A 13,878-nucleotide genomic window follows, 5' to 3' on the forward strand; every position below is an offset into this window, starting at 1 on the left:
TCCTCAAATGAAATCCTAATTGTAATTGTACTAAAGTTAGAAATGAGAAGTGGCCTAAGGCTTTTGAAATATCACAAAGATTTCTATCTAAATTCATTTATTCAAATATATATATATATATGTGTGTGCATATATGAATATATATATATATAGTGAGCAAATTATGTTATATATGATGTAAAATTTGCTGTATTACAAGAAATTGTTGTTTAATCATCTGTGAGTTGGGGAAATATAAGGCAATAGTGGGTTTTCCAGACATTGATAATAACTAAGAACCTAGTTAGCCAAATTACATTATTATCACATGTATTTATTTGCATTTATATGGGGAGTCCTAGACAAGAAAAAATTGTAGGACTCAAAATAATTTCTGGTTGAAAGTATTTTATCCTTTAAAGTTTTATCTTATGGCCTATTTTATGGAATCCATGTAGGCTTTAATAAAATACTGGATATACTTTAAAAGGCAATCTATTGTGAACATGAATGGAGAAAGTGTTGTCTATTACAGGAAAATAATTTGGAAAAACAGATTAATAACCTATAAAAATGAAATTAATTATTTTGCAAATACTAAGAATGTCTATTTTAAACTTTTCTTCCCAATTATTCTGTATTTTCTGTTTCTCTAAAAAGATGAGTAACAGTTGATGTCTTTTGATATATTATATACAATATGTATGTATAATTACATATATATTATGATTATACAAATAATTTTGTATTAGAAGAAAATTACTTGTGGGTGTGATTGAATTTTTTATTTGTCAGATTGTGTGAGGATGTAGGAACATAGAAGTTACAAGCATCTATAATATAAGTTCCTGGGTGATCATAAATTGTGTCTAAGTTCATCAAATTCCAGATCAACCTACACTCATAAATAAAGATAAGAGTCAGAAATGGTATGCTTATGATTTTATTGTTATTAAAATGATAGATTATGGCCACATTATTCCAGTTGCCCAATCCACCAAAGCCAGTATTTTCTTACTCATTATCTGAAAGAAACAAACACAAAGAGAAGTTATAAAGAAATCATAACAAGATGAAGTTTCTCATCTCTTTCTAACACCTTTAATGATGTAGATAGAAGTCCATGTCTTTTTTCTCTTTCTCTAATCTTTGTTCCTTCCCTTTGGGTTATTTTTATTCATTTTTGTAACCATTTAGCACATAATGTACTCTGAAAAACAAACAATCCAAATATATTTTATTGGCTATATGGCCTTTGTGAGAATGCATTTGATATTAAAATGGTGAGTAGGTGAATAAGGCATGTACATATAATCACAGCACTTGGGAAGTAGAGGGAAGATGATTAGGAATTCAAGGGTATACTGAGCCACACAGCAAGTCTGAAGCCAGCCTAGTCTATATGAACCTTATCTCAGAAACTCATTTAAACTATAAGACATATTTATAAAGTTGGGTTACTAAGGCAAATTTTATACTAGTGAAAAGCAAAAACCATTTAAAAGTACATTGATAGGATATAAAACTCACCAAAACCAGCAAGAGCCACGAAAAAATTGGCTCACTGCTATAAAAAATAACAAAATCATCATGGATATGAATACAAACATGCTGTCTCTATGAATTATTGGGGATTTTTAAAAAAATAATTAATATAAGGGTAATATGAAGATAAGAAAATATCTCTGTGTGTATTTCTTTTTCTTTTTAAAATATGGAATTCTTCACAAATTTGTTTGAAATACTTGCACGGAGGTCAAGCTAATCTCATCAGTATTTTTCCAAATTTTAGAATATGTGCTGTTGAAGCAAAGATCTGTGTGTATTTCTAATACACTGTTGAAGGAATTAGTGGAAGCCTTTATTGATCCGGAGGGTGAAAAGGAATGATAACTTTAAAAAGTAAACTTGATGCCTTGATTTCTCATTTATTTATATTTCTTATTCTGGGCCTATTAAGGGGGGGGGGGTTCCTGGCATGAGCAACAAGGCAGAAGAATTTATGAATAACATTGTACTTCTTGAACAAACAATAAAACTCACATTGTTAAGCATGTATACGCATTGTTCGTCACAATCACAATAATTTGAGCAGTATACAAAATATTAATCATCTCCCTAATCACCACAGATTAGCCAAATAATGTAATATTCAAAAATAGTAAAGATCCAAATAATAGTAATATTAATGGGAACCTAAATTATGTGATATAAATGTGATTAAAGTTGAGTTAGCACAGCTTGTGTTTTCAAAACTATAAGAAATGAGATGCTTCATTAATAGTAAAATCAAATCCTACCTGATAATGTATCTTTGATTACTCAGCATCCTGGTCCTGGGAAGATTCCTGAGGTCTGCCTCCCTGTTGGGGTGAGCCTTGCTGGTTTCCTTGCTGAGGGCCTTGGTTCTGCTGTTGGCCTCCTTGTTGGGGTGAGCCTTGCTGGTTTCCTTGCTGAGGGCCTTGGTTCTGCTGTTGGCCTCCCTGTTGGGGTGAGCCTTGCTGGTTTCCTTGCTGAGGGCGTTGGTTCTGCTGTTGACCTCCCTGTTGGGGTGAGCCTTGCTGGTTTCCTTGCTGAGGGCGTTGGTTCTGCTGTTGACCTCCTTGTTGTTGTGGGCCTTGCTGGTTTCCTTGCTGAGGGCGTTGGTTCTGCTGTTGACCTCCTTGTTGTTGTGGGCCTTGCTGGTTTCCTTGCTGAGGGCGTTGGTTCTGCTGTTGACCTCCTTGTTGTTGTGGGCCTTGCTGGTTTCCTTGCTGAGGGCGTTGGTTCTGCTGTTGACCTCCTTGTTGTTGTGGGCCTTGCTGGTTTCCTTGTTGAGGGCCTTGGTTCTGCTGTTGGCCTCCTTGTTGAGGTGGGCCTTGTTGGGGTGGGCCACGCTGGGGTGGGCCTTGTTGGGGTGGGCCACGCTGGGGTGGGCCTTGTTGGGGTGGGCCACGCTGGGGTGGTCCTTGCTGTGGTGGGCCACGCTGAGGTGGGCCTTGCTGGGGTGGGCCTTGTTGGGGTGGGCCTTGCTGGGGTGCACCACGCTGAGGTGGGCCTTGTTGGGGTGGGCCTTGTTGGGGTGGGCCTTGCTGAGGTCTGCCTCGCTGGGGTGGGCCTAGCTGAGGTGGACCATGCTTAGGACCCAAATCATGGTGACGAGGAGGACCATGGGGGAATGCTGCAAAAGAGGGTCTGTGATTAAAATCTGAGATGCTGACTCACGTTCTTTGTTTGATACATCACAAGAATTGGCAAGTTTAGTGCTGAAACAAATGGCCTCTTTTCTTTTATCAACAGCTCAATGATTACTACATTGTTCCTCCTACTCATTTGTGAGTCATCCTCATGATCCTTTCCACCTAGTTTTGAGGGAAATTATCTCTGAATACATGTATTTATGGTACCAAACATCAGATCTTTATGCTTGGAATAGAATTTAAGATCTTAGAAAACTAATTTTTCAGGCATCATTTCTATGGACAAGACTGAAACAAAACAGAATTTTAAAATTATTTGACTATTCTATTCAGAAATGTCCCTATGTCCTTTCTTCTGTCCTACATTCACTGTGGCAAGATGCTTGTTATCGACTGACTACTTCATTACAGGATATTCACAGTTGGCCTTCTGTGAGTCTTCCTGTTTGATCCTTCTCAACACAGAGAGGTGACTCTAGAAATCCAGCCCTACTTTTTCAACCTTCTGTTCCGATTCCTAATCAAATTTTTATTGCCCATGACAACATTCAATTCCTTGTTTGGAATGACAATTTGAACACAATAATTTTGTACTGATTCTATATTCCTGCCTTTTTGCTAATCCTCTTCTCCCTCTCTGCATCTTGCAGGAATTACATGTGATCTGTTACCTAAATGCAGATTCACAGAACAATCAACCATTTTTGTCTTACCTTCACTGAAGCTCTGAAGAGAGCTCAGGGCCAGCAAGGTTGCTGTGAACAGGACAACCAGCATCTTGGAGTCTCTGGAGATTCTTCCAAGTCTGTGCTGCATACAGTGTGGTACCTGCCTTTATAAGACACAGCAGAAGAATGGCACCTTTGATCCCATCCTGGGTGACCTCATATTTGACAAAGTAGGAAATACCGCATCCCTGACTCCTCTTTGGGATTTCTGCCAGCTAGTATAACATGAAGCGTTGGCAACATGTCTTGGACTAAGAGCAGATAAAGCATGGCTATGATGTTAATATCTATATTAAAATTTTGCCATTATATGAATTTCATTGTATTCGGTATGCAGTTCTTATATAAAGTTATGATAGTGCTGACTCATACTTTTTTAAACATGAAGATGCTTCATATCTTTAGCCTTCATTTTCATCCATAGATCACCAATCATACTGTAACTATGCTTGTGATATATAATTGTATTTTCCATGACATACAGGTCCTTTATTTTTGGATAAGATACATTCCCTGCCACCTCATCTATTCAGAACCACAAAGACTATACAAGATCCCTAAAGTGTTGTTTGAAATGGGAAACACTTGGAGCCTTACATTACCAAAATATTTTATTCTTTGGGTGTGTGAGATTTTGAGTGTTTGTGTGTTTCTGTCGTGTGTGTTTGTGTGTTTCTGTCGTGTGTGTGTGTATGTATGTGAATGTGTGTGTGTGAGTGTGTGTGTGTGAGTGGGAGTGTGTGTGTGTGTGTATCTGAGTGTGTGTGTGAGTGTGTGTGTGTGTGCATGCGCTCTCATTTGGGTGCTTTTCTTTACAGGCCTGGTAAAATATGGAGAGAAGATAACTTTGGTTGCATGTACTCAGATCCTTCTTTCTGTGCTCTATTTAGAATTAAATATCTCATTGGCCTTAAATCATCATGTTGAAAAACTGTTTGGTTTAAAAGTCTTCAGGTATACAGATAGTTGCATCTCCTATGTCATATTTGTTGGGATTTTCACAATATGTCCTCCTACATGGCTTTTTACTTGTATTCAAGAAAACAGAATATCATTTCTCATGACCAGAAGAAAATTCCATTATTTATTGAACCATCTCCACAGCTCTGAAATATTCTATCCATGTTAATAAAAATACTACAGAAAGTGGCATGGGATTCCTACAATGCTTAAGACAAATGCACAATTTGACACACCTATGCCATTTCATGTTTCTAATTTTTTTTTTTTTTTTTTGGTTTTTCAAGAAAGGGTTTCTCTGTAGCTTTGGTTCCTGTCCCGGAACTAGCTCTTGTAGTCCAGGCTGGCCTCAAACTCCCAGAGATCTGCCTGCCTCTGCTCCCGAGTGCTGGGATTAAAGGTGTGTGCCACCACCGCCCAGCTGTTTCTAAGATTTTGACAGTCAAATCCATTTTCAGAATGTCTCATGTAACTAGGATTTTACCTTCTCACTTTTAGGAAATGTTTTCAACACTACCAATAACCAATGACTAACCATGACTATACAATAGAATTAAGTAATTGGCTATAAACTGCAAATTTAAATCATATTAAGTTTATGCTCTAACTTGTCACATGATCCTATGCTCCTTTCTTAGAGTGGTCAAAACTGAATTCGATTACCACTAATCTAAACCACTAGAGGTTTTGGATTTCTTCATTTTGTTGTGATTTGGTTTTTGTTTTCTTTTCTTTTCTTTCTTTCTTTCTTTCTTTTTTATTTATTTATTTATTTATTTATTTATTTATTTATTTATTTATTTTTGTTTTTGTCTTTCAGGTCAGGGAACCTCTGGGTAGCTTTGAAGCCTGTCCTGGAACTTGTTCTGTAGACCAGGATGGCCTCAAACTCACAGAGATCCACCTGCCTCTGACTCCACAGTGCTGAGTCCAAAGTCGTGTACCACCACTGTCCAGTGTAAACTAGTATAATTAGAAATGCTTGAAAATTTTTCTTGTCTCATTTCTTACTCTCTAACTAGCTTTTTATTTTCAGGTATTACAGGATTATTTCTAAAACACTCCAAATCCTTATCATTTTATTCTTTAGTATTTTACTCAATTTTTTATTTAAAATTTGGTTACAAAATGTCATCACATTTCCAGCCAGCTCTCTTTGTTTACTCTCTTTCACTGTGCGTCTATTTTGTCCAATCTGAAAATAGGCAGATCATTTAAGACAGAGATTTATTAGTCTAGATAGCTGGTCTGTGGAGGCCTGAAAATATGCTCCAATATCCACATTGTCCAAAGGTCAGAGAGTTGGAACTTACCTCTAGTTTCTTCAAGGTTATTGTGTTTCTACCTAGATTTAGGTCCCACCTAGATTTAGGTCTGAGAGTTCTGGTCTCTCAAGGATATTGTCAACACCTGTGGCTAATAGCCAGACCTTGTACTCCAGTAATAGAGAAGTAGATATGTTCCTACCTCAAACAAAAATCTAATAATACAACTAAGTTTCCAGTTCTCTTAAGGAGATGGCTTTGGATCCCACCCAGGGAGTAGTTTGCCTACAGAATGTTTTGTCTGGGGTATAAGTGTGACTTGTTTTGTTCTAGCAACACAATGATGAAATGTGAAAATAGCCTGCAACCTTCAACAGATATGTTCATTTCCTTGTATTATGTTGATGCAGTTTTTTATTTTATTCCTACCTATTTTAAGCAATTATAAATTAAATGCAGGTGAATTTCAGTACTTACTAGAATCCTCTCCAGATACTATCCTATATGTTTCTCCATTTTATTATTTTATTTCACATCTTTGTATTATTTACTTATATTTTCTAAATCCCTATGTCTTAATCTTGGCTATAGATAATTTTGTCAAGGCTGGTTCCTTACACTGGTCTTTTCAATTCACACTTTTATTGTTCATTTTAGTATAAAATTAGTTTCAGTTTTTGTTTTGTGGAGGTAAATTATGGTGCTGGGTCATGGAAATTCAAAGCCAAGCTCCTTCTTAAGTGCTTATCACCGCCCCCTCTACTCTGCATTTAATTATCTATTATTTTTCCTTTCCAGAGATTTCAGGAAGGTTTTTTGAGTAAGAGTTTTTACAAGCAAAGTGGCCTTGAAAGGGAATACATTATGATTTGGCAATTCTTTCAAGCTAAATCAAAATCTGATAACCTCATGTAATTTAACTTGATTAGATGTTTGATATATAGTTTATTTATTTGCTACTGAAAGATTCCTCAATTTATTACTGTAACAATATGTCCTGTCCCTTTAAGAGACAAGCCCTGTCCACTCATTCCTCCATCTGCCGAGGCAAACAGATCTTCCTTCTTCTTTCAGCCTGAGTTCCTTCTTTTTTCCATCTGGCTCCTGAAGAGACAACTCTGCCTCTTTCCCTTCTCCCTACATCTCCCCTTCCTTCTACCCTCCCTCCATTTGTGTGTGTGTTTATTTTTCTTTCTTTCTCTCTTTATGCCTCTCTCTGCTATTCCTCCTTTTCCCTTTATCTGATTTTCCTTCCATCCACTAAATAAATACCTACATTCTCTGCATTGTCCTTATCTGTCTCTCACCCACTGTGCAGCTTTCTCTCTGGGACCTGGATGCCTTCTTGGCCCACAGTGGTCTCATGCCCGCTGACCATTGCCACAACTTGGGGACCAACAGTGTTTTATTTTTACCATAACAGTTGCTATAACTGTTTCTGATTCTGTAGATCCTGTTTAGTCAGAATACCAGGATATGAATCACTCACATGCTTACTTATAATTAATGTTGATCTAATAGAAGCAGCAGAAGGAGGGCCATGCTTACCAGTGAGTTTGTATTAAAGTGACATCTAGGGGAGAGTCATTTTGCCCTATGCTAATTCCACTACATAGCACAGTTCCCAGAATTTCCCAGACCTTCAATGTCAGGAAAGCATGAAAGAGATTAATGCATCACAAAATAATGTCACCTATGAACAGAGGTGACAGAATACCTAAGAGTAAACAATACCACTTTATGACACTCTAGGAGGCCATAAGTATCCCTGTAGCAAGCCTCAAGGCAAATGATGTGTGAGAAACTTCTTACATCAACTGGTCTTTTAGTATGGGCCCAACAACTAATATACATCTGGTTGGTCTTGATTTCCATCCACTGCAACTCCTGGTTCTCATATGGATTTAGTATGACTCACAAAATAATTTACAGTGCAAATCAGCAGATACGGCAGGTTTGAACACTATGAGGCCCAAAAGAGATAGGAGCTGGATTAGCCTTTTCTTCATGTCCTTCAATTCTTACCCACAATGATGCTTTGTGAGCACCTGTTCTTCAATAGTGTTTTTGTGTGGATCCATATGCTCTCTCTTTCTTTTGTGAAATTTTTATGTTTTAGCATTTTTGAGAATTTCATATACAAGCACTCTTTTTACATCATTTCTGTATATTTTTTCCTTATAGAAATGCAAGTCAGGCCTTATATCAAGTCCTTCACCCCATGCTGATATAGCACCCTAACAAAGGATTCAAATAACTGTGTCCATTTCCATCAAAGAGTCATCTTCTTGGAGCCAAGAAAGTGGAGTCAGGTCAGCTTGCAGTGAATAATGCTGTGCTGTATTCCAGTGTGAGCAGACGTTTTTCCCCTTCAACAGCATAAAGACATGTTTGTTATAAATGATTGAATTGACTGACAGTTTAGACTTGTCACCAACTAGCTCTTACAGTTTAAATTGACCCATATCTTTTATCTTATATACTACTACATGGCTTAGTACCCCATTTCAGAATGGCAAGTTCATCTTGCTGCTCTCTACCCCTCCTGCCAACTCTACCCCTTTCTTTTTCTGCACTTTCTCAATTGAGCTCACCCACCTAACCTCTTCATGCCTAACTATTGGTTACTTAGCTCTTTATTAAACCAATGAGAGCAACAGATCTTCACCATATACAAATGGATTATTCAACAGCATTTTCCTCTTTTGTCTAGTTAAACAGGAAGGTGATGTAGGAAGGTCATCTGTCTATGTGTTAATTTCATGGGTTAATAAAGAAACTGCCTTGGTCTTTTGATAGGCCAGCCCTTAGGTGGGTGGAGTAGACAGAACAGAATTCTGAAAGGAAGAAGGCAGTGAGGTAGACATAATGAAGCTCCGGCCCAAGATGAACATAGGTTAGAATCTTCCCGGTAAGCCACCACCTCATGGTGCTACACACATTAATAGAAATGGATTAATCAAGATGTGAGAATTAACCAATAGGAGGCTGGAACTAATGGGCCAGGCAGTGTTTAAATGGATACAATTTTTGTGTTGTTATTTCCAGGGCTAAGCTAGCTGTGTGGGAGCCAGGTGGGATGAAAAGCAGGCCTGCTTGCACCATCATTACAAATTATATACAACAAAATCAGTTATCAAGTAAGAATTACAGTTACAATATCCAATACATTTCTACTTGGCAAATTTAGAGAAAAATACTCTATTATTTACCTTACCTTTGTGAGTTTAAAATTTTGTAACTAATTTACATATTATCATAGCTAAAGAAAGCAATGGGTTTAGCTATTTAGTTTTTAATTCCATTAAAAAGCCCAGGAGAATCTATTATTACCTAATGCAATATTGGGGCATATATATCTTTGATCTACTCACCTTCAATAGCTGATAGACATTTTTGAGTAACAGGTAATTTCAAGGAACTGTCATACCTTGTCTTGGCAAAGTTTGGCAGTCACTTTCTTTTATGTTCTGTTTGTATAATTTGGACAACTTACTGTCAGTGGTTGAGGCAAGGGAATTTTGTTTTCTAAAAGGCTAGCTTTTTCTACAAAGAAAGTAAATTCCATATGGAGGTTTGTTGATGTCCATTATCTTCTCTGAAGTGGATTGATACTTTCAGGAGCAGACGTGTCTTGTGGTCATGAAAAGCCTCAAAGTTATTAAAAATCTTAAGTGCCATATACTGTATACTTTTGATGTGTTTTAATACCATTTATCTCCCTAAACATATCTCTTTAACTTAGAAAACATACCTAACATGACTGACTACACGAATTTGCTATAAATGGCCAAGTACTAACCTCTATCTACTAATTATATAGTATATTTTCAGTGAGCTGAATAAGAACACTAACACAAGCAAGAGATGAAACATGCATACATGATAACAAATATAAACTTAAATTTGTAACAATATGCAAAACTCAATACCAATGTTAAATATTTAAGACTAAAGTTGCTTTCTTAGTTTAAAAATAGATTTACTTTTCTAACCTTTTATCCTGCCATTTTCCTTTCCTCCCTTTTTCTTTTCAGAATGAAGTCCCAGGAACTAATATCCTAAGTGCAATCATTTTTTCCTTGGTTGTTACCAATAATAATTTCTAACCACCAAGGGAAATAATGACAAACACCCATAACCCACATCTTTGGAACATGGGCATTATTTTTCTAAAGTAATTTTTTGTTTGTGGGTGCTGACATCTTTGAGGGACACTGTGAAAATCAGGACAATGGTTAATTACTGTCTTGAGTAGTCTGGGAGGGTGAACCATCTCGGGTGGCAGCCTTAAATCTGTTCTTGATGCAGAATGCTGAGGAAGCTGTAGCAGATGTGCTCTTGGTTGTTAGATCACCTGAGCCATCTGTTTTTATTGTTCTTTGATTCCATTTTTTTGAAAACATATAAACTTTTAAATGCAGCATACATATCTCTACTATCATAAGTGTGGAATGTGTGCTTTCTCTAGTTAGTTGAAGATGATGTTTTAAGTTTGAGTAGGTAAAATATACATTGTGTGTCCTGGAAGTTTTATAGTTTTATTTTTTTAATGTCTGTAGCTATAATTTTAAGGGTGGCTTCCCTGATCAAACACAATACTATTTAGTCCTAAATTAATCCACAGCCTTTTGGGTTTTTTTAGGGGGGGGGTATGTGGAACAAAAGCACAATCTCTTTCTCAAAGCAAAATATTTCTTGACATCCATTTTGAATTAAAGACATTTTAAAATATATGTTAGTTTACTCAAGCAGCCTTTGCCATCCAAAATTTCTTGGCAGCTATCATTTGTTCATCTGCAATCAAAAAAATCATCAAAGATAATAAAATAAGATATAGGATATATATACTTCCTATATATATTTCCATCTATTTTTAAATTTTTATTTGGATTTATTTATATGAGGAAGGATACTTAAAAGAAATCCAACAATAGCTCAGAGTTGAGAATAATAGATGGAGATTTATTTAGGGGTAGACTCATAAATCAGAATCCTCTACTGAAATGGAGAATAGAAACCTAATCCCATAGCCAGAAAAGAGAGTAGCCCCATGCTTTACACCAGCATAAATAGTATATAAGAGGCCATGCCCAAGTGGGCAAGTAACTTAAAGGTTGTAGGGTTTCCTATTTCACCTCCCCTTTTTGTTTTACTAAGAAAGTTCTAAGCCTAATACAAAATTATATACAATAATAACAAATATATTCAATAATTATATTATCCTAATGAGTTTAAGTCTTATACAATAAATAACTTGGCAAAGTCATGAGCTGAAAGTAACTACAACTATCTAGTCTTCAACCCCATTGAAGATCTGAGAAGGGAAATAATATTACTTGAGTAAGCAGGAAGTGCAACCAAGCAAATTCCAAAATGTACAATGAATGACAGAGACAATTGGATACCTGGGCAGTCACCCAAAGTCTCATTTGCAAAATTAAAGCAACCAACTTTGCCTAAGGCCTAAAATAACTGACAGACCATTTTCACAGGCAAGAAAATTTTCAAAAACATCTTACCCTGTCTTGGCAAAATTTGACAGTCCTGCTTATTCATTTTCAGATTCCATGTATCTTGTCAGTGGTTGAGGGATAGGCAGTTCTTTTCCCAAAGGCCAGTTTTGCCAAGAAGAAAGCAAGCTCCAAGTAGAGTGTCTTAGGTGCTCAACATTCTCTCAGGAATAGATTGGTGCTGCCAGGAGCCATCGTGTCTCACTTCAGCAGAAGCCTATATTATTTAAATGCCATATTCTACAGCTCTTTGAAGTGGTTGAAGATTACCTATCTATGCAGAATACAATCTCTATGTTTCTAAAGCTCCTGATTAGTCTAACTATAAGTATGACAAATATAGACGACTATTGATCTATAATTCTTAATACTTATATAACTTAAAGTCTAAGACTTCATATTAGAATAATATACAATAAACAACTGTGCAGCAAGTGAACACAATGACCTCAAAATGTAAACAGTGTATAAGTATCTTGAGCAGAAGTAGGAATGTACATTGCAATCTGGTAAATATATCCTATAATTGTATCAATATACAAAAATGTTTTAAGCAGAAGTAGAAGCATGCATGCATACAATATGACACAACAACTTTGCCTAGATATACAAATATTATAGGCAAAAATAGGAATATATCCAATATATTTTAAGTTTGTATCAATATACAAGAATCTATACCAATTTAAATTGCCTATAAATAATAACTCACTATGTGTGTGTGTGTGTGTGTGTGTGTGTGTGCATGTTTTTAAGTGTATGTGCATCAGTTACTTGACCTCAAAAATCATAGTCCCTAGCCTCGATGATCTTTACTGGATAGGTATTTTTCCATCTGTCAGCATTCAAACATCCAGAATCTCTTGAATTTTGAAAGAAGAGTATTTTCCTGCAAAGGCAAGAATAGATCTGAACCCCAGCCTTATATGCTTTCCTTGTCACCATTGTGGATGAGCTCTCATTTTTCTCTCTAAAGAGATTTTTCTTTTTCAAACCAAATCTTTATTAATTTTGATGGTATTCATACTTTTTCTTCTCTTGTGGAAACAAAAGCAAAACCACTTCCCTAACATAACACATCTCTTGGTTTTCATAGTGGGGTCAACACATCCTTGAAATAAACAAGATGATTTAATTCAGAAGAGTATTGTATAATATAATGTCTCTCTCTTGCTATTGTTCCTTTCTCATTAGCATTAAGAAAGTTCAAGGTCAATAAAGCATTATGTAATCTATTTCTGAGTGTATTTCTCACCGTTTTATGTTTGTTCAACATATCCTTTATAGTTCAATTTCATCTTTCAATAACTACCTGAGCTGTAGGATTGTGTGGTGTACTTGTACTATGCTTAATTTTATAATAAGCAAAAAAAAAAAAACTGTTTCATTTACTTAAGGATATATGCTGGACGATTATCTGTCTTTTTTGTGCAGGTATACCCATGATGGCCATAACTTCTAATAAATGTGTGATCACTGAATAAGCCTTTTCTGAGCTTAAAGCAGTTACCCAATGAAAACCTGAATAAGTGTTAATGGTGTGATGTACATATTTTAATTTTCCAAATTCTGCAAAATAGAACACATCCATCTGGCAGATTTAATTTCTTTGAGTTCCCTTTGGGTTAGTCCCTGCAGGTAGTGGTGTTTGGTTATTGAAAGAGCGAGTAAGACATTTCTTTATTATTTCCTTAGCTTATTGCTATGTAATAGAAAACGCTTTATTAAACTTTTGCTATTGGCATGATGTTTTATAAAAATTCTGATTTGTGCAACATGCTTCCTATCAATAATTGATCAGTTTCTGTATCACCTTGTGCTAGAGGATGTGACAAAACCATATGGGATTGGATGTGTGTTATGTATATGGGACAAAGTTGATTCCTGATTATGTCTTGTACCTAAAATATAGTGAAGTAAATTCTGTATCCTCTTGTATAAATTCAGTGGTTTCAATATGCAAGACAACTCTTTCTGCATATTGTGAATCAGTAATTATATTATGAGGTTCTTTAAAATTCCTTAGCATATTTATATGAAAATAGCATAAAATTCTGCCTTCTGGACAGAATTATAAGGGCTTTTTTCCAACTTACTTAATTCTTCTAATTTGTAACCTGCCTTCCCTGATTTATTTGCATCAGTATAAAATGTATGGGCTACAGTTATTGGAGCATCACATACAATTCAGGGAAGAATTCAATAAGATTTTTAATAAGGTTAAGTCTATTGCTTTTGGGATAATTGCTATTAA

General features: G+C 35.9%; 1 protein-coding gene and 1 non-coding gene across 2 annotated transcripts; both read right to left on the bottom strand.

Moving 5' to 3' along the window:
• Nucleotides 1-906: 906 nt before the first annotated feature.
• Nucleotides 907-3,935, bottom strand: LOC142855776 (uncharacterized). The gene is made up of 4 exons (XM_075982185.1): nucleotides 3,872-3,935; nucleotides 3,184-3,320; nucleotides 2,280-3,076; nucleotides 907-1,004 (listed from the first exon to the last, which is right to left on the bottom strand). Exons 1-4 carry the CDS (start codon nucleotides 3,933-3,935, stop codon nucleotides 1,001-1,003), a joined length of 1,002 nt encoding a protein of 333 aa, XP_075838300.1. The 3' UTR covers nucleotides 907-1,000.
• Nucleotides 1,688-1,791, bottom strand: LOC142856663 (U6 spliceosomal RNA). The gene has a single exon (XR_012911703.1). It is a non-coding gene; the product is annotated as a U6 spliceosomal RNA (small nuclear RNA).
• Nucleotides 3,936-13,878: the final 9,943 nt, after the last annotated feature.

Source organism: Microtus pennsylvanicus, chromosome 8 (assembly GCF_037038515.1).
Source record: "Microtus pennsylvanicus isolate mMicPen1 chromosome 8, mMicPen1.hap1, whole genome shotgun sequence".
NCBI lineage: Eukaryota > Metazoa > Chordata > Mammalia > Rodentia > Cricetidae > Microtus > Microtus pennsylvanicus.

Coding starts and splice junctions, on each gene's coding strand:
- LOC142855776 (XM_075982185.1), bottom strand. CDS start 3,935: ATGCTGGTTGTCCTGTTCACAGCAACCTTGCTGGCCCTGAGCTCTCTT. Junction 3,321..3,871: donor TCTTCAGAGCTTCAGTGAAG/GTAAGACAAAAA, acceptor CCTCAAAACTAG/GTGGAAAGGATCATGAGGAT. Junction 3,077..3,183: donor TGATGTATCAAACAAAGAAC/GTGAGTCAGCAT, acceptor CACCTCAGCTAG/GCCCACCCCAGCGAGGCAGA.